Source organism: Eulemur rufifrons, chromosome 20 (genome assembly GCF_041146395.1).
Source record: "Eulemur rufifrons isolate Redbay chromosome 20, OSU_ERuf_1, whole genome shotgun sequence".
Lineage (NCBI taxonomy): Eukaryota > Metazoa > Chordata > Mammalia > Primates > Lemuridae > Eulemur > Eulemur rufifrons.
The window spans coordinates 11243351-11263568 of NC_091002.1; the positions used below are offsets into that span (position 1 = coordinate 11243351).

At 43.4% G+C, this 20218-nt stretch overlaps 1 protein-coding gene across 4 annotated transcripts in view; it reads left to right on the top strand.

The window, feature by feature from the left end:
- The window catches only part of RIN2 (Ras and Rab interactor 2), a 212291-nt gene extending 194571 nt beyond the window's left edge, over positions 1-17720 (top strand). For 2 of the 4 annotated variants that reach the window (XM_069495860.1, XM_069495864.1), the window contains 4 exons: positions 5940-6245; positions 8082-8213; positions 12316-12479; positions 15846-17656. In XM_069495860.1, the coding sequence (XP_069351961.1) occupies positions 5940-6245; positions 8082-8213; positions 12316-12479; positions 15846-16169 (926 nt within the window). In that variant the 3' untranslated portion in view covers positions 16170-17656. Of the gene's footprint in view, positions 1-5939; positions 6246-8081; positions 8214-12315; positions 12480-15845 lie in introns of all 4 variants that reach the window. The other 2 variants (XM_069495861.1, XM_069495863.1) reach the window with 1 other exon arrangement.
- The last annotated feature ends 2498 nt before the right edge of the window (positions 17721-20218 follow it).

Consider the following 20218-nt stretch of genomic DNA (forward strand, 5'->3'; position numbering starts at 1 on the left):
CTTAACCAGCCTGATGTCCACCAGCACCTGCGACATTTTGCCTGAGGCTTTCTCACGCCATCAGAACCCTGGCCACAGGGGGTGGGAAAGGCTGGGGAATGAATGCCCACCTCGCCCTCTAGGAGTACCCTCTACCAGGGCATGTCCCACGCTGCCCCTGGGAGCTCCCCAGCAGGGTTGAGCTCCTGCTGCCGCCGGCAGTGGTAACTGGCTTGCTAAAGCACAGGACATTGGCCACCTTCCCTCCCCTGCGGGGCTCCTTGGGATCGCCTCCCAAACTAACCACTCGCACCCAAATCCTTGTCTCAGAGTCGGCATCTGGGAGAACCCAAACTAAGACAAATAGGGATTATGTGCCCATTTTGGTCAAAGAGTTGTTTAAATATACGTAAAGTGCTTAATGTGTGTAGAATGACATACTCATTAGTTCTGATACTTAATCCAATAATACAACCAAAGGAAAATATGTTAGCACATTAAAAAAAAAGAAAGCATCAACTCATTTTGCCCTTTTCGTGCAGAGGGAGGCCCAACATGCCATCTCTGGGCTTGTCTGGAGTAGGAACAACCTCGTTTGCATCCCACTTCCACCATCCTGGGAAAGTCATCTGGCCTCCGAGCCTCATTCCATCTGTAAAATAACAATGACAATAGTTCCAACTTCATAGGGCTAACGTGAGGGTTAACAAGGTAGTACATACAATCTTAGAACAGGAACTGCACAAATAAATGCCCAATAAATGTTAGTGATTTATAAATGCTTAAATTTCATAGTTTGAGGTTTTACAAAAAAAGCCCATGTATTGTCATCAAACATTAGCTTCTATTTCTACTACTTTACTTTTTTCTTCCTTGAGCAACTCATGGCATGTGATCTACTACTTTTAAAAAATAATCAGAATGCTAGAATTAGAATAAACCAAGAGGTCATTCATACAAGTTACTTGACAAAGATAAAATGTAACCTGCACATTTTTAATATAGTCATGCATCAGGTAACAATGGGGATACGTTCTGAGAAATGCAGTTAGGTGATTGCATTGTTATTTGAACATCATAGAGTGTACTTGCACAACCCAGATGGTATAGCCTACTACACACCTAGGCTGCATGGTATAGCCTATTGTTTCTAGGCCACAAACCTGTACAGCATGTTACTGTACTGAATACTGTAGGTAATTGTAACTGAGTGATAATTATTGGTGTATCTAAACTTATCTAAACATAGCAAAGGTGCAGTAGAAATACAGTATTATAATCTTATAGGACCACAGTTGTATACGTGGTTATCATTGACCGAAACATCATTATGCAGCACACGACTGTGTTACATTGTCTAGGCTTGAGTACTGTTAGAATCCTCTGCAGAATATGAATTATTATTTTGTATTTTAACAATCACCAACTCAGTTAGTTTCAGACTGCTAGTTCTGCCTGGCCTTCCATGGGCGGTTATTGGGATGGCCGTCCAGACGATGGCAGTGAGAGGTGAAGGGACTTGGTCAAAGTTGCTTAGGAAGACAGAGCCAGGGGGAAGCCAATGCATTGCCCGGTCTTTTGGTGCCTCCTCATCTGATCTGTAACCGCTGGAATCTGTGCTCTAGGTTAGAGTGAAGGAAAGGGTCTAGGCATCTGTCTCCCATTCTTAATAGGCAAGTGAACCAATTCTTGGAGAAGTAACAAGAGTGAATCACCAAACTCATTGACCTTTTCCTATAAACTACTGCATTAAGTAACATCGAGTTGAAGAGAACCCAGCAATTGCCACAGTCTCTGCCACTTCTCTCTTATGGGTGATTATGAGTGGGACCAATTGATATGATCTATATAAATATTTTTAGAAAACTTATTTCCAGTTTTGGTCATTCAGAGAGTCCAGGTAACATTTAGTTTCTAAAATTCAAATTGTTGTGGTTCAAACAATTCTCTAGTATTTTCTTGTTATTAGAAAAATAGAAAAGACATTAGTGAGCCTTAAGAAAAACACATAATCATTTTATTCATTTTCCTTTGATGGTTTCAGATGTTTCCAATTGCTTGTTTTGTATGTTTGCTTGTGGATGAATACATTTGACATAACTCCAAGAACTCCGGAAACATTTCTTGGTTTTGAATCCCGACTTCCCCTCTTGCTAGCTGTGTGACATAGATCTCTTTGGGTTTCAGTTTCCTCGTCTATAAAATGAAGGAATTATAGCCCTTCCTGTGTGGGGTTGTTTGAGGATTTGAAGAGTCAATCCCTGTAAAGTGCCTACAATAGTGTCATCGTTCTTGCAGTTTAAAACATTTTGTTTTGTTTTAGTGTATTAATAGTTAATGCAACCAGAGATAATAGAAAACAACAGAGTAGTAGTTTATGAGACATGTGACCAATTTGTTCTTTCCTTTTTTGTCTGAGCTAGTCCACATTCTGAAAGATCCTCTGTTCCTTGTGTTCCTAAAATCATTTTTCCTTCTTTACAGGCAGAACCTTGCTTTTCCTACTGCAGAGAACCAGCTGGGACACGGGTCCCTCTGTTCATCTGGAGTCTTATGCCCTACTCCTTATGTTTATTAAGGATTTTGGAGGGTGGGGAGGATAGGAGTAAAGACAAGAACGTTTTTCATTCTGGAAAAGAATGCAGAGATCAATCTTTCTTATTTTTAAATTCTGGTCTTTAAAAACAAAGTACTAAAAAAAAAAAAAAAAAATCCAGCACTAGCAATTACTTTTTCATTTTGTTTTGAGAAAATGGGCTACTCACTTGGCAATTGGTCATAGGTTTCAACCCTCCTTACAGATTTCTGCAGGCCCATGTGTGCCTAAGGGTGGAGTTTACCATGCAAAGCCAGCACCCCTCTCCGGCAGCAAGGATGAGTTACATGAGGGAGCCCATGCAACTTGCTAGTAATGGACTTTCTGTTGTCACCATTCCCCAGGAACAGCTCAGAGCCCTTTGGAGATGATTTGTATTAACACTGTGGCCCACAGGTGCCCAGACTCAATCTGAAGTGAAAAGCTGCCCTTGCAGTTCAAGGTGAAAATCTCAGGCCTGTCTTCAGTTGTTTCTTGTTTCTCTGATTTGTACATATTTACTGAGGTTTAACTTACATCCATAAAGTGCTTAAGTGCTCAGCTGAACTAATTTTTATATATGTGCACACCCATGTAGCCACTACCCAGATCCAGATATAGCACGTCTCCATTTCCCCAGAAGGGTCCCTGTGCCCTCTCCTAGCCCATATGCCACCCAGGGGTAACTGCCATCCTTACTTCTGTCACCATAGATTAGTTCTGCCTGCTGTTAAATTTACAGAACGGAAATGCTATAGGAGTTACTCTTGTATCTGGCTTCTTTCGCACAGCATTGTGTCTAGAGATTCACCCATGTTGCATCTAGAGCAGTAATGTGCTCCTTTTCATTGAATGAATATATTCCATTGTCTGAATTCCATGATAATGTTCTATTGTATAAATATGTCCACTGTGTACATTCTATTGGGATGGGCCTTTGGATTGTTTCCAGTTTTTGACTACTATAAATAACACTGCTATGCACATTCATGTACATTCCTAATTAATGAGTGACATGACTTTCACCCTCATTTTAACCAAGTAGTGATCACTTACATCTATGAATGTAGCTTTCAGAAGCTTTGGATGAGAGGAATAAACTGGTGTGTGTTTTTAAAGCATCTTGAGCTTTAGAATTAAAAGATCATTTACTTTGAAAAATAGTAAAAATGGTTGTTTAAAATAGTGTATCAAGCAAGCCATCAGTCATTGCTGAGATTCAGTTTCCTCATCTGTAAAATGGGGATAATATTAGTATTATGTGAAAATATAATTAGATACTAATGAAGTAAAGCACTCAGATGGAGCCTCATCTGAGCACTCAACATTAATTGCTGTTATTGACTTTTAACCATAATGACCACATAGGGTAAAGCCAAAGATACTATGAAGTTGCACAAATTTATTAACCCATAACAACCAATGCAAACCAAGTAATTTGTTTTAATGCCAGATGTGAAGTGAGTATGTTGTTCTGTTTTTCTTCTTACTTTAGAATCTCTGTAATATCACTTAGATTTCTAAAATTATATAAAACTCTATATTTTATTTTATTTTTATTTTTTTGAGACAGAGCCTCACTCTGTTGCCCTGGCTAGCATGCCATGGTGTCAGCCTAGCTCACAGCAACCTCAAACTCCTAGGCTCAAGCTATCCTTCTGTCTCAGCCTCCTGATTAGCGGGGACTACAGGTGCGCACCACCATGCCCGGCTAATTTTTTCTATATATCTTTAGTTGTTCATGTAATTCCTTTCCATTTTTTAATAGAGGCAGGGTCTCGCTCTTGCTCAGGCTAGTCTCGAACTCCTGAGCTCAAAAGATCCTCCCACCTTGGCCTCCAGAGCGCTAGGATTACAGGCATGAGCCACCGCGCCCAGCCCCAAACTCTATATTTAAGCAAAGATCTCCTGGATAACATACGGAGGTGGAAGAACAAAGGAAAACCCAGGCTGAGGAATCTGATCATTATGGAGTCAGCCTTAACTTTGGGTCTCAGTTTTAACTTTGGGGTATGGAAAAGTTGTTTTTGATGTTTGTACATCTGGCTTAGATTTCTCTCTGTTCCTGACCTTCTAATAATTGGTAATAATTTGAATTCAATATGATCTGATCCAGTGTCAGGAATTCCAAAGGCCAGAGAGATAATGCAGCTATTTCCAATCTTACATGTAAGTGGATCCATGGGCTTCCAGAGTGGACTAGCATTAAAGTGTCATATGTTAGATGCAGATGCTGCCGTAGAACCCCGGTGGCTTTGACGAGAATGTGCAAACATGCGAGGCTGAAAAACTGGTATTGACAAGGCAGAGCATGTATTATTGTACAAATAATCTTCATCCTAGACCCCCAAATTTATGGTACTTGTCATTTTAGTATCCGCCAAGAGAGCTACTCCACTGGGCAAGCATTCAAAGGAGGGAAAAATAATGCCTCCTACACACACCTAAAGGTATTTCCTAACTCTGAACAGAAACACATTTCAAGAACTTTTTAACTTTTAATTTTGAAATCATTTCAGACTTACAGGAAAGTTGCAACAATAGCATAAAGAAATGTCTACCCTTCACCCAGACCCCCAAATGTTAGCAGTTTTCCATATTTGCTTCATCCTCCTTTCTCTCTCTCTGTTCATACACACACTCACACACACACGCACACACACGTGTACTCATACATGCTCTCCTTTTTTCTGTACCATCTGTAAGTTACAGACATTATATCCCTTTACCCCTAAATACTTCGGTGTGTATTTCTTAAAACAAGCTCATTTGGTTGCATAACTACAGCACAATTATCAAACCCAGAAAATTAACACTGATGCCATGTTCACACTATTACCTAATCTGCAGACTTTATTCACATCTCTCTAATGCTCGACTAATGTCTTTCATAGCAAATGAAATACAGAATTTTTTGGTCCGGAATCCAAAGATCACATATTATATTTAGTTGGCTTTATTTACTCAGAAATATTCTAAGCGCTCTTGAACGCTCGCTGTTAGAAAACCTTTCCTTTAAGAAGACGTTTGCTTTCTAGTCGATTGGTTGACCAGTTGAAGGAGTAGGTCAAAAGAATGTCTTCTAAGAATAGTTCCCTGTACTTACGGGGAGAGGGGGTATAAAAGTAGTTAAAACAAATATATTTCATTGCAGTAATTATATGCAAGCAAGACATTATTAAGGAAGATTCCTTCTTCCTGTCTTTACAGAAAAAAAGTGTGAGTCATAGTGCTGCTATGTGTTGTCTGTTGTCTGGGTGCTAAAGTGTGGCTTGTCTGCCCTGTAACCGATGCATAAAGTTGCAGACATCCATTCTGAGAAAGCAGACGTTGCGTTTCTTCTTTCTTCAGACAATGGTCACAGTAGCTGCACTTTCTTTGGCAGATGTGGTGCTGGAAAAAGCCATGCACAAGTGCATCTTGAAACCCCTGAAGGGGCACGTGGAGGCCATGCTGAAGGACTTCCACGTGGCCGACGGCTCGTGGAAACAACTCAAGGAGAACCTGCAGCTCGTGCGGCAGAGGAACCCGCAGGAGCTGGGGGTTTTCGCCCCAACCCCTGATTTCGTGGATGTGGAGAAAATCAAAGTCAAATTCATGACCATGCAGAAGATGTATTCGCCGGAGAAGAAAGTGATGCTGCTGCTGAGGGTGTGCAAGCTCATCTACACTGTCATGGAGAACAACTCAGGTGAGGCTGCCGGGCTCGTGGCCACTTCCCCCCAGGGGCCAGCGACAGGCTGGTCCCGGCTCAGACTTTCTGATCCTCAATGTCTCCTCCTTTCAGTCTCTTGTTTTCAGCAGGTGGTTCACAAAATTGCAGGTTTTTCTCTGATAGCCAGCAAATTAGTCACGTACAACAGATTAATGGCACCAAAAAATATAAGCAGATGTGGGCAACAAGATTTTTGCACAGTTCCTATTTAATTAAATATTTAGTTCAGGGTATGGTTACAAATTCAGTCTCTGGAATTTGAGTTCAAATCCTCTCTCTGCCAAGGAGTTAATTAACTGGGGGACTTCGGTCACCTCAATGAACCTTCTACACTGCAGTGTCTGCATCTGAAGTTGGATGTGACCCTTTCCTTCACAAGGATTAGCTGAGGCAGCTCAAGCATAGCCCCACGTGCAATGGGAATATTAGCAATTATCATTACTACGTTTTGGCCAACAAGGGTTTGTGTCAGTGATCTACAGGATGTGTCAAAAACTCCGAGCATTCAGTAATAATGAGGCTTCATTAGAGCCATTTCATTGGCTGCCATTTTTTGCTACAGACTGAAGCAATGTAATTGAAATTCACCAGAGTTACCAAGTTGAAAAGTAAGTCGTAGGATTTCCCTGGCTGCTTCCTGTGGATGCAGGAGTAGCCATGATTCATGGAGAGTGATTGAGCCTGCATTGTTGCAGGTCTTCAGTGAGCTTATTGTAATTCCAAAAACGATTACCAGCTTTTCTTCTGGGTGAAATTGTTTCACGGAGAAGCAACAGAGAGAAAACCCGGGCTCTATTAACCACTGCTTGAGTAGATAGGAATGTGTGTGCTCGTTGCAAATTGTTGAGTGAGGACATTAAAATCTGAGCTCTTGGTTCTGATAATGATAGCATGTGAACATTGCCTCTGAAATTTGCAAGCATATGTCACATATAGGAAATAAATTTTCCATAGTTCACAGAACCATTTATAAAAATTCCCAAAATAATATCTGTACGGGATGATGTTCCTTTGAAACACAGGTTCTCAGCCTACACACTAATGACATTTTAGACAGGATAATTCTTTGTTGTGGGGGCTGTCCTGCCTCCTGTAGGAAGTTTAGCGGCATCCGGGATGACATCTGCACCCACACCCTACACAACCCTAGTTGTGACAATGAAAAATGTCTCCAGACAGTGCCAAATGTCCCTGCGGGGGGCTGGGAGGCGAGGGCAAAATCATCCTCAATTGAGAACCACCATTGTAAAGAAAACTAGAAATAGAGATAAAAAGGTTTTTGCCATATATTGCTATTAATCAATGTGTATACTCAACACGTACTCACTTGGCACATTTAAATAAAATTAACTGTGCTCACACTGAATACAGAGCAAGGGTTATTCCTGGTTTAAGTTTGGTTTCATCATCATGTTTATGAATCATGTGCACAGAAAGCAATAACACAAAGAATTAGTGTGGGTAAATATTTTGTAAATATTTTATAATATTATTTGGTGAAGTTAAAATAGTTTTAAAAGTACTCTATTCTATTACATAATTTAATACAAATCGTAAGAGAGAGGAGAAAATCTGTAATGTGTTAACTGACTCACAGACATTCATTCTGAAACTGGGAGGAGGGCTGGTCTCTGGCATTAGCAGCTGAAGGGCCGTAGGCTGCATAGGATTCCAGAAACACCCACCTCTGTTTATAAATAGTGCATTTCCCCAGAATGATTCCTTGCTATCTAATAAAAGCAGCAACTAGGGCATGAAAGAAAGAAAAGTTGGTAAAAACATTCCTGTCCCGCTCTGTCTTCCTACTCCCAGGGAGGATGTATGGCGCTGATGACTTCTTGCCAGTCCTGACCTATGTCATAGCTCAGTGTGACATGCTTGAATTGGACACCGAAATCGAGTACATGATGGAGCTCTTGGACCCATCACTGTTACACGGAGAAGGTAACCTGCCTTTGAAAAAGTCAGAGGAACTGGGTGTTTTTTTTTTTTTTCCATTTTCATTTTTTTAATTGTGACGAAATTCGCATAACAGAAAATTAATGATTTTAAAGTGACCAATTCAGTTTAACATTCACAATGTTGTGTGACCACCACCTCTAACTCCAAAACATTTTCCTCACCCCAAAATAAAACCCTGCAACCATTAAGCATTTACTTGGGTGCTTTTTGACATCTTAAGTGTTAACTGCAGTTTAAATTTTTTTTCTTTAATTTGAAAGAATATGTTGACCTTTTTCTGATTACAAAAAGTAATACATGTTCACCATAGAAAATTTGGAAAAGTCAGAAAAAAACACAAAAAAATGTAACCCTGCCACAATTATACATCACTGAGATTGTTTAATGACAATAAAATCTACTATTCCATAGAATAAATGCCATTTTTTTGAAAGAAATGGTTTCTTTGATTACAAGAGGAAATTACAAACTTTTGTCAGAAGCCAGAAAAATAACCTGCTTATTGTATTAGTGAAATGGATAAAGGCCTGCCTTTTGTTTTCACCTTTTTTAAAAATTTTGTTTTCAAGATGAAAACGGTGTTATTTTTTTTTCCAGTTAAAAAAAAATAGCATCTGCTCATGGTTAAAATAAAAATACAATGGAATGAAATCAGGATGTTTTCTTTCAATTTACCTTGGCAGTTCAGGTTCCTCCTTGTCTCCTTGCCTCTGCCTAACCCCTGCATGTCTTAGCAGAAATTCCTTCTCCTTACACATGGGAAAGGTATTTTATCATGGAAATAATTTGGATGTTTGGCACCGTAGTGCACAGCCTTGGAAAGCAGAAATAACTGGGACTCTTATGCAAGCTTGTCTTTTTAAAGGAGAACGAATCAGGGCCTGTGTGCTGTGAATCCTGTTAATCCATTTTCATATGTCTGTATAAGAGCCCAGACACACCCTGGGGGTGATTCTCTTTTTCGTTTTCTCCAGTGAGTTTCCATCTGGGCTTGAGTCAAAAGGTCCACCTGCTGCCAGGATTCCCTAAGGAATGTGTCATCCCAGCGTTTTCCCTGGAGGGAACTTAAATACATTGTTATCCCCAGAATGTGTCCCTTAGTGTCCTCAGTCCTCTAATGTGAATTCACCAGGCCTGGGGTTCCCTCCTGCTCTCCCTGGAGCCCTGAGTGTGCCCTCCCAGCACCACTACAGGCAGTGCAGACTTGGGATCAGTGATGAGTGTCTTTCCTGCTGCCCCCCACCCCAGACAGGTAGGAACAGGCCTCTTTCATGCTTTCACCCTGTCCCCAAAGCCCTGCATGGATCCTTCCCTGCCTGCTCTGCCCTGGGATTGGACAGGAGGGGAAAAGCACATGGTTTTACACAAGGACCAAGAGAAGCATATGTCAGTCTAGATGCCATACTTTTCTTTCTTCTACTGCATCATTGTTACAATTTGTTTGTTTGTTTTTTTCCCAAGCTTCAGTCATGCTTAATTCTAGTGATGAGTATGTAGAGCTCTTGGGGCTTTGGGAAAAGGGCATGCCAGTGTCACTCAGAAAATCACCATTCCAGTGCTGATGTCTGCTTAGAACAAACATATGCTTGCATCCTGTGGCCAGAGGATAGAGACAGCCTTTTCCTGCCCCCTTTCCCAGCATGGCCCCTGAGCAAGGTGCGGTGCTGATGGCCAAGGGGCAGGTGGCTGCCTTCCCCTCCAGAATCCCACGTGAGAGAAAGACACGGGCACAGCCAGCAGGCACACAGAGCAGCCACTGAGCTCGCCCCTGAACTGGAGCCTGCTTCCACTTAGCTGCGTCTGGGGCTTCTTGGCCTCCTTCCTTGGGAGAGCGGCTGGCCCAGTCGGGTTGGCTGTGGTTACAGGCCAGGCCTGCACAGACCAGCCGAAGCTATGCGGCCTGGGAGGCAGGGGCTGCGGAGTGGCTGCAACACGTCACAGCTTAGACTTTTCCATGGCCTGCCCAAAGCCCTCTTTGGTTTGCGGGGTAGCAGCCACATCTCGTTTCTGCTGCTTAAGCAGGTATTCTCATTTACGGAAAAGGCGTCATAGAATCCCTTAGAAGTGCACAGCTCTCGCAGTAGGGTTATAGTTTTTGCAGAAATTTAAAACCCTCCTCTAATTGTATCCACATGTTCCAAAATGTGGTCAATTTTGTGCTTCCAGCATTTTGAGTTTTCTGCTTAGTGGCCTCAACAGAGCTGTGGCGTCTAAAATTTGAAGTCCAAAGACACCCTCCTCACCCCACAAAGATTGTAACAGTCTTCCAGGTCCTGGCTCCAATGCCCACCCCTCCACGCAGCCTTTCTTGACTACTTGTGTCCACTTTGCTTCCTCCCGAAATTCCCTGTGTAGGACTTACACTCTGTGCTGCTGAGTTTCACACTCAGTCATGTGCTGATTTGTTCGTGGGGCAAATAGTAAAGATCAACAAGTCAAAACTCTGAACTGGGGAATTTACACCATAGGTGGTGAGGTCAGGGAAACCCTTCAAGTCACGCTAAACAAAAAGCTTGACATGTAACATATGTATATAAAGTATGTAGCTCAGGGTGCCTGGTAAAAAATAACCTCCGATTCTCCATCAGCAGCCTGAAAACAACAAAGGTGTTTTCCGTTCTAGAGTTCACGTCCAACGCGAGCTTGCAGGGTGTGCTGTTCACGACACAGATGGATGGGGCAATTGCCATCTTGCATGTTACCACTTCTTGACCAGACAGAGTGCTGCAGGGGCTTGCACGGGCACTTAAATCCTTTTGCCGTGGAGGTGACACTCCGCACAAAACCCATGTAACCACAACTAACTTCTGGTTCCTGAAGGGATAAATAGCCAATGTCTGTTTTCTTTACTACATTTATCAAGTTCTAGAGAGCAGGGACTCAGATTCTGTTTCTTACAAACCCACCCCCTGTTTTATACTGGGCCTTGGTTCACAGTAGAGACTCAATGAGCATTCCAACAAAGATTGATTCTAAATAAGTTATTATTATTATTATTATTTTGAAACAGGGTCTTGCTCTGTCACCCAGGCTGGAGTGCAGTGGCACGATCATAGCTCACCACAGCCTCCAACTCTTGGGGTCAAGCGATCCTCCTGCCTTGGCCTCCTGAGTAGCTGGGACTACAGGCATGCGCCACCACCCTGGGCTGACTCTAAATTTAAAATGTGCTGTGCCCAATTAGGGAACTTCTAATGAACATTTGGGGCGCCCCCTAGTGGCTCTCTAGCACGGAGATTATAAGTTCCTCCATAGGCACCTAATTATATTTTAGGATAAATTATATTTTAGGACAAAACTATGAACAAATTCGTACACAGCTCACAGTGTTGTAAGTCCTTTCACACTCCCCAAGAACACAAGGTCATTCCCAAATGCACCAGCGAAGGGATAGCACTTGCTTTTCCTTTTAAATTATTTTTTCCAAAATACCCCAAATGACACCTTAGTCCCAAAGTAAGGGTCAGGAAGGGAATCAGAAGAAAGAAGTTATTTTGAAGTACCCATATTTTTGTGAACACACTTGCATATGCTGCAGTTCTTTCAAAGTGTACGGTTTACTTAAAATTTAGAAACTATCAATTTCTAAAAGAAAAGCCCAAGAACAAGTATTGCCAGGAGATACATAGACAAAAGCAGCTAACTCTGGCCTTGGAGCAGTTGCCCCGGTCCCCTCACAGGTTTGACTTTGTCCCCACCTCCCTGTCAGGCCTCCATACCCTGACCTTTTCTGGCAAACCATTTTCACAATTGTACTTTAATAATTTCGAGGTTTTTATCGGTGTCACCCACTAGAATGGAAATCCCATCCGTGAAAACGGGAACGCTGTCAGCCTGGCCTGTGGGTGCTCCCCGGCCCCGGCACAGGCCTGGGTCACTCTGTACATCTCTGCGATATGGGGGTGTGAACGGATGGGTGAAGGAGTGAATGGCGTGCTCTCCTGTGTGTGCACCCGTGATCCCACAAGGACATGCATGTGGAAAAAATGGAGGAAATACAAAATACGGCCTCCAACACTCGTGTACCCTGTGATCACCAGAAGGTGACACTCTTGGAGAACTCGCTCTTTCTGCTCTTTTCCAGGAGGCTACTACTTGACAAGCGCCTACGGAGCACTTTCTCTGATAAAGAATTTCCAAGAAGAACAAGCAGCGAGACTGCTCAGCTCAGAGACCAGAGACACCCTGAGGCAGTGGCACAAGCGGAGGACCACCAACCGGACCATCCCTTCGGTGGACGACTTCCAGGTGCGCAGCGGGGTACCCCACAAGCCAGCTCACCACCACATCCCAGCTTGGGGCCCCCCGGGGTCCTCCCTTTGTTGAATCATCTGGCGGAAAAGGGATATTTCAAACCACACTCTGACCTTGTTCTTTCACTTCTCTGTTTTCTTTAAATTTATATGTACATATGTACATAGGATGGTTGGCCCACATTTTGCTGCCCTTAAGAAAACCAAGTCAAATTAAGGCAGGATTTCTCCCAGAACAAGCAGACAGGAAGTCAAAAAGCAGGAGGAAACGCTTAGCCCAGGCCTCAGATATTTTTTTCCATCAGGAAGCAGCAGTGTTGTGCGCTGCAGTCGGCCTGGTCTCTCTCTGGGAAGCGGGAGAGGTACAATAATGTCCTTCCCCCACTCCTTCCCTTTTCTCTTGCCCACTCCCCAAAACAGAAGATTCCAGAATCTCAGCAGCCCATGGGGCCCAGAGTGAGCCGGTGAGCATTAGAGCAAGTCCCGCTCAGGTCCCCAGGCTGGAGTTTTTCATGACCCCAAATTGGTGTCTGGGAGTGTGGGATCCCCAAGGAGCTTGTGCCTTAGAGAGGAGAGGTGGGTTGGGGCCAGAGAAATCTTTACCCAACACAGCAATTCCTGATTTGCTGACAGTCTATGAAATTAGGAGCGAGTTGGCAAATGTCTTTGAATAATATTTTGAAGGCTTTAATTGAATTATAAAACCTACATGTGCTTTGTTTCTATGGGCCACATGCTGACTTTCCCAGCAGGGAACTGGAAAAGCAGGACAGATTCACCTCCCTGGTGGTTTTTTGTTGTTGTTGTTGTTGATGTTTGGTTGGGGTTTTTTTGCCTCCTTAATGCTCTGAAAATAATGAAAAGGTGCATTTGGTTCAAAGTCAGCCCATCATTGAGGCAAGATCAGCTCGTTCTTCTTCAAGATTTCAGTAGATCCAAAAGTTCCTCCCCAGGCACGTAAATCTAAAGAGCGAGAACACGTGCTGTGCGCTCCCCCGCCCCTTGGGCTGTTTAAGAATGTCCATGCTTTAAGTGATTTCGCACATGCAGACCCCGGGATGCTACCATATTGGCTCTCCAGGGAGGGGAGAGAAGAAGAGAGGAAATGAGAGAAGCTCATTCTCCCATCCCCCCACCTACCACCAGAGCCTTCCTCCTGTCACCTCTCTCCATCTGGAGGCCCCTGGACACCAAGGAGCCCCTTCCTTCTGTGTACCCCTTCCTCATTGACCTTGCTCACCACGGAGATGCATACATTCTCAGAACTTAACCTCAGAGGGAAGTTTTTAGCACTTTACTAAGGGGGAAATACAAAGGCTCAGACACAAAGGTCCACTTGAAATCCCAAAATCAGAGGCCACAGACACAAATGTCTCCTCACACTGGAAAAGGCAGTATACCATAGTGGTAAAGGCCTTGGGGCTGGCTCTACCATGTCCTTGCTGTGTGGCCTTGGGCAAGTTACTTAGGCTCTCTGTGCCTCAGTTTCTTCACTGGTCAGATGGGGATTGTGGAGGGTGTAGACTTCCTTCACAGAGCCCCCTTCAGGAGTCACTGAGTAACTACCCACAATATGCGAGAGCTTGGCGTTGGGAGTGGGGTGGGAACGGAGGCCACGTGCACACTGCAAAGGTTGCAAATCCAAGACTGTCAGTCTGTGCACCTCCACCTCTCTGCAGAGTCACTGGGCTGGCAAACGTCCTCACCAGAAGCAGACATGAAACTTATCTTACATACACAGAGCACAACGTCCTTCTGAAGAGCTTTCCCTTCCATTATCCATCCACACAAACCCTCATGGGAACCACACAGGAACCGAGGCAGAGAGCACCTTCCCTTCACTCCTGAGCAGGGCCGCCAGATTTGGAACAAGAAAATGTATTTGTTGGCCGGGCGCGGTGGCTCACACCTGTAATCCTAGCACTCTGGGAGGCCGAGGCGGGAGGATCGCTGAAGGTCAGGAGTTCGAGACCAGCCTGAGCAAGAGCGAGACCCCGTCTCTACTAAAAAATAGAAAGAAATTATCTGGACAACTAAAAATATATAGAAAAAATTAGCCGGGCATGGTGGCACATGCCTGTAGTCCCAGCTACCCGGGAGGCTGAGGCAGGAGGATTGCTTGAGCCCAGGAGTTTGAGGTTGCTGTGAGCTAGGCTGATGCCATGGCACTCTAGCCAGGGCAAAAGAGCGAGACTCTGTCTCCAAAAAAAAAAAAAAAAAAAAAGAAAGAAAATGTATTTGTTTTCTAGCTGAAACTCAAATTTAGCCAGGTGTTCTATATTTTATCTGATAACTCCACCCTTAAGGAAATGGAAACTGAATGGTTATTTGGGGTCACAAAACCTAAGAGAGCCTAGGATGACCTGAGGATTCTTGGCGCCTGGCTTGGGCTTTGTGTCATGTGAGACCGCAGGTTTATTGTATTTCATGATGGCGCACACCTGGCATTCACAGCGCCGAGCCTGCAGATGTCTCCTTTTACGTCCCTGCAGCACCGCTGTGCTCTTAATCAGCTCCGTCTCCAAAGTATTTGGCAGAATCAACATCCTCCTCCTCCTCCTGACTTTTTCCACATTGCACCGAAGCCACTTGAAGCCTTGCAGGGGGTTGAACCACGTGAAATCACCATTTAGGGAGATCAAAAATGGTCAAATACCAGTAGTTTCTTGTGATTCAACCTAACATTATTGCCCTCAGTTAAGCTTCATAAGGAAATGTGTCAGACGTGAACAGAAGCCGAGCACAGTGGCGCCGGCCTTCGTCTCAGCTGCTGGGGAGGCTGAGGTGGGAAGATCACTTAAGCCCAGGGGTTCCAGGCTGCAGTGAGCTATGATCACACCACTGCACTCTAGCCGGGTGACAGAGCAAGATCCTGTCTCTAAAAGAAAAAAGAAAAAGAAAAAAGCAAGCATAGTCTGTGCTGTCGTGTCTAGATATTTTAAATCTCTTCCTGCTGACTCCTGGTTCAGGCTCTTCTGCTATTTGGTTTATTTCTCAAGCCGGGAATAAGCCCAGCATTGGATGTGGGTCACACTCTTAAGCAGGGATTTCTTAACCAGGCTTTATGAGGGATCCTGAAAGATCAGAACCAGGACTTCCTGCCTCGTATTACATTAAATTAAAATGCAGCCACTTGGTCCATCTGGTTGGACAGTGGACACTCCAGCTCTCCACTGTCCAAACTCAGATCAGCCTCTTCCCTTACAATTCGAGGCCTGGCAGCTGACAATAGACATCGTGACAATCCAGGGCCTTGAAGCACTCAACTTAGATTTTTCACCTGTCTTCCATCGTGTGCACTTATTGCCTGATCTGGTTTTCTCTTTTGACTTTGTTGTGACATCTCTCTTCCCATCTGCAGAATTACCTCCGAGTTGCATTCCAGGAGGTCAGCAGTGGCTGCACGGGAAAGACCCTCCTCGTGAGACCGTACGTCACCACCGAGGATGTGTGTCAGATCTGTGCTGAGAAATTTAAGGTGAGGGACCCTGAGGAGTACAGCCTCTTCCTCTTTGTTGATGAAACGTGGCAGCAACTGGCAGAGGACACTTACCCTCAAAAGATCAAGGCTGAGCTGCACAGCCGACCGCAACCCCACATCTTCCACTTTGTCTACAAGCGCGTCAAGAATGATTCTTACGGCGTCATCTTCCAGAATGAGGACGAGGACCTCACCACCTCATAGAAGACACATGGGACTTCCCAGTGGTGCATCCAAAGGGGGCTAGGAGCCTCGCCTTCTGGCTTCTGTGTGCTTGAGCTTGAAAAGCAGTCACCTCCTCGGGGACTCCTCAGTTCAGTGACTAAGCCATCCATGGGCCAACCTGGCCAAGGGCATCGTAGCCACATGAGGTAGCTGAGGCTTGTGAGACAGTAGGATTCTCCTTGAGCAATGGAGAGTTGCATTTGACGGTTCAAGTGTCCTGAGATTGTTTGCTACCTACCCTCAGCCAGGTTCTAGGTTGGCTTACGTGTATGTATATATGTCGAATAAACATTTAAGATACAAGCTCTTCTCTTGAATTCAACAGCAGGTGTTCGACAAGACTGTCCGATGAAGAGAGTCAGGTACTTCTCGGTTCTGTGGATGGCTCCATCCTTTCTCCCTTGCTTTCTTTTTCTTTTTCTTTCATTCTTTCTTTTCTTTTCTTTTCTTTTCTTTTGTTTTTTTTACAAAGAGCCTTTGTGTTTTTATATATTTCATAGAAATTTTTATAGCAGTTGCAGGTAAACTGTCAGGATTGGTTTTTAAAATATTTTTGTAACTTTAAAATATTCTATAATTATGCATGTGATTTTAACATTTAATATTCGAAAAGAAATCTCTTGCTGGATTTGAGAGTATTGCATTTTATAGGTCTCTCTTCTGTAACTGGATGTTTTGGCAACTTTGTGGGGAGAGACTGCTGGATTTCTTAAAGCAATATATTCCTGACACTGGCCACAGAATGCCTTTGGAAATCTGATGTACTGTTATCTTGTTCACGTTCAGTGGTGTTTTACTGTTTTGTTTTTTAAACAAGTGATGCTGACAATAGGAGAGAAATGAATGTAGTGAAAGGTAGAGAGAGAAATACAGACTCTAACAAAGGACTGGGGAGTTAGTCTGCTGGTTCAGGCTCTTTGAAAGACATAGGAAAAGGAGATGGGAGGAACCACCTATGCTTAAAATACTGTAAATACGCAATGAGATTTGGCAAAATCTATTCCATATGGTATCTGCTTTTGGAAACGATTTTGAAAACCCCATGAGGAAAAAAATTAAGGATGACACTCCCCACCCTTTTCCGTATAAATCAAAACTAACAGCATCAAATTATTTGGGGCAGAAATCAAGTAATGTATAACATGGCTTTTGTCTGAGTTAAATAAGATGTTATACATTGGAAAAGTTTGAGAATGCACCCAAAACCCGTCTGTATCATAAGAATTTATGGTGCAGTTAAATTCATGTTTTATAAAAGCAGTTTGCAGGTGCACAGACTATGAGGGTCTTGTATCAATGTAAAACAGGTAGTTACAAAAACATGTTCTTGTACTGTGTAAAGATGCATAGTCATCTAATTTGATTGGCTTTGTACCTTGTACCTTTTTAAGCCTTTCTTTTGTTGTACTAGAACCCTCAGCACACACTGTGTTGTACTTCCTTTTGTAAATGATTTTTTAAATGGAATTTTGCACATAATACATTGTAATACTATACGATAATCATGTGTGAAAATAATTTTTGAAATATTCTGCAGTGGTCTTGTTTCTTTTAGAGTGGGAATATAGTCATGCGCCACACAATGTCACATAAATCTGAAATCTGAGCCAGGGTTTATGGTTACATAATCTATAGACAGTACACAGAAAAGCTCACATTTTTCAGAAGCTCGTGTAGTGATATTAGGCAAAGGTTAAGGAGCAGGAGGAAAAGATCATCCTCTGACCTGAAAGGATTCCATTGTTACCTAGTACAGTACCTGGCGTAGGTGGACCCAGAGCAGATCACAGACAATCTGAGTGCGGAGTTAGCCGGGGCCCTGCATACGGGCCGTCCCTGTCCTGATAAAACCTCTGTAATGCCTGGGCTGACAGTTCAGTGCTGTTTCAAAATCAACAGGGCAGAGGCTTGGTCTTCTTCGCTGCCATAGTCCCCATACTTGGAACCATGTCTGGCATATAGTAAGTGCTCAATAAATCCTTGTTGGCTGAAGGAAGGAAAACATGTGTTTAGAAGGCTTCCTAACCCATCATTATAGACACCTAAAGGTCAGAGCGAGGGCTGTGTGAGCTGCCTGCTTTTGAAATTTACAATGAATTAAAAGATGACAGCTCAATCCATGTAGTTGTCCTCCCCACAGCTTTCAAATTAAGATCATCAGTCTTTCCTTGTACTTAGAAACAGGCACACTGTTGATTTAAAGCAAGTCACAGCCTCAGAGCAGCCTTCAGCAGGACAAGAGCGGGATGAGAATAGGAAAAGTTAGCGTGGGCAGAAGGCAACATCACAAGACAGTCCCTGGTTTTGTCATTGGGCAATGTTTCCCTGTTAAAATTACAACACAACACATGTGTCTCCACTTTTCCCCCCACGCAGGCATTTCTCACTTCTCAAATTGCCAGGAAACAGACTTGGCTGAAGGTTGGAAGGAATAAGAGGAGAGTAAATATATACATGCTGGGTGGAGGAAGAGAGAATGCATTTCCAAACCTAAAAATATCTTATAAGAGTTGAATGCCAGCCAGAGGAAGAGGGTTTTTTTTTTTTTTTTTTATGTTGTAGCACTGCCAAGTATCCCCCTCACTCTGGGGACACAGAATATAAATAGAAACTGTTAAAGTAGTTCATATCTTGTGGAAGTTACAACTTTAGATATACAAGAAAACACAAAGGCCAGGAAGTCCAGCCATGAATGCTTCCATTCACAAATGTGGTTTCATCTCCACTGGGCAGCTCTTACCTTCATTTTCCTTAGGACCCTTGAAATGAGAGGGCATTCTGATTTTTAACAGCACACCTGGTTACTCCACAAGAGTCTGAGAGAAACGGCACGAGGGAAGGGCTCTGAAGAGTGCGGTGCATAGGGAACACCGGGATTTTAAGCATCTGTCAGTATCTGACACTGAAATCCTAAACAGCATTTTTTCCGACCATTTTCATGATGGTGAATTTGAGACTAAAAGTGAAGCTTGCCATTTAGTTAATCCTAATCAAGTTATAAATATGAAAAAAACGTCACACAATATTGCAGAATCATAAGCAGGTGACAAAGAAAGGAAGGAAGGAAGGCAGAGAGTATGAGAGGGAGGAGGAAAACATCTGGCATTTGTCTCAGGGAACAGGTCCTTAGTTGAGAAAGATCTATTTGACTCAAACATCAAAGATGGGTGGCAGTTGGCACAAACTTTTCCCATATGAATACTGACTTTGCTAGAAAAATAGGGATGGGAAGCTAAAAAAATATATATATATTCTGCAAGGTCTGGGCCAATAATCTACATAATAGTAGTAACCACGTCTGCCCTAAGAAACCTCCATGGAGAAACTTTGGTTGGAGTGAGGCAGTTGGGGGGTTGGAGGGGGCACTTCTTATCTTGATTCTAATATACTTTTCCATTCAAAAGAAGAATTGTCTGAATTCTGCAATGCTACATAATAGACATTTAGAGAGAATCATTACATAAATGAATCTGAGTATTTCCTTTGACGAAACACATTGGAACGATGGCAGCCACCCCTCCTTTCTCACTGCCTGGGGTGAGAGGCTCTGAGTCTGAGGCCCAGGGGTGGCCAGGGAGCAGACTCCAAATGGCCTACATCTCTAACCAGCCCTAGGGTTCCTGGGGGGATGTCACTACATGCGATTAGCTCCATTCCTTCCTTTTCTTACCATTCCCCCACCATGACTCTGGAGGGTGAGTCTTCCATCACCCAGTAGGTTTTAAAATGCTCTTACTGTATCCCAAGGCTTCTTGCCAAAAATCAGGCTCTGATCCTTTTTACTACTTGTTTCTCTTGTTCTAATCAAAGACTCAAAGTGTGCACAGGGACCCACTGCAAACATTCTCCGCCCACACTGTCTCCAAGACTCAATGTCCTCTGTTCCTAGTTGAACAGACAGTTTTCAGCTTTGGCTGCATCTTGAAATCACCTGGGGTCTTTTGAAACTCCCAATGCCCCAGCTGCCCAGAACATCAGAGTCTCTGCAGATGGGACCTAGCCAGCCACATTTACTTAAACTTCCAAGG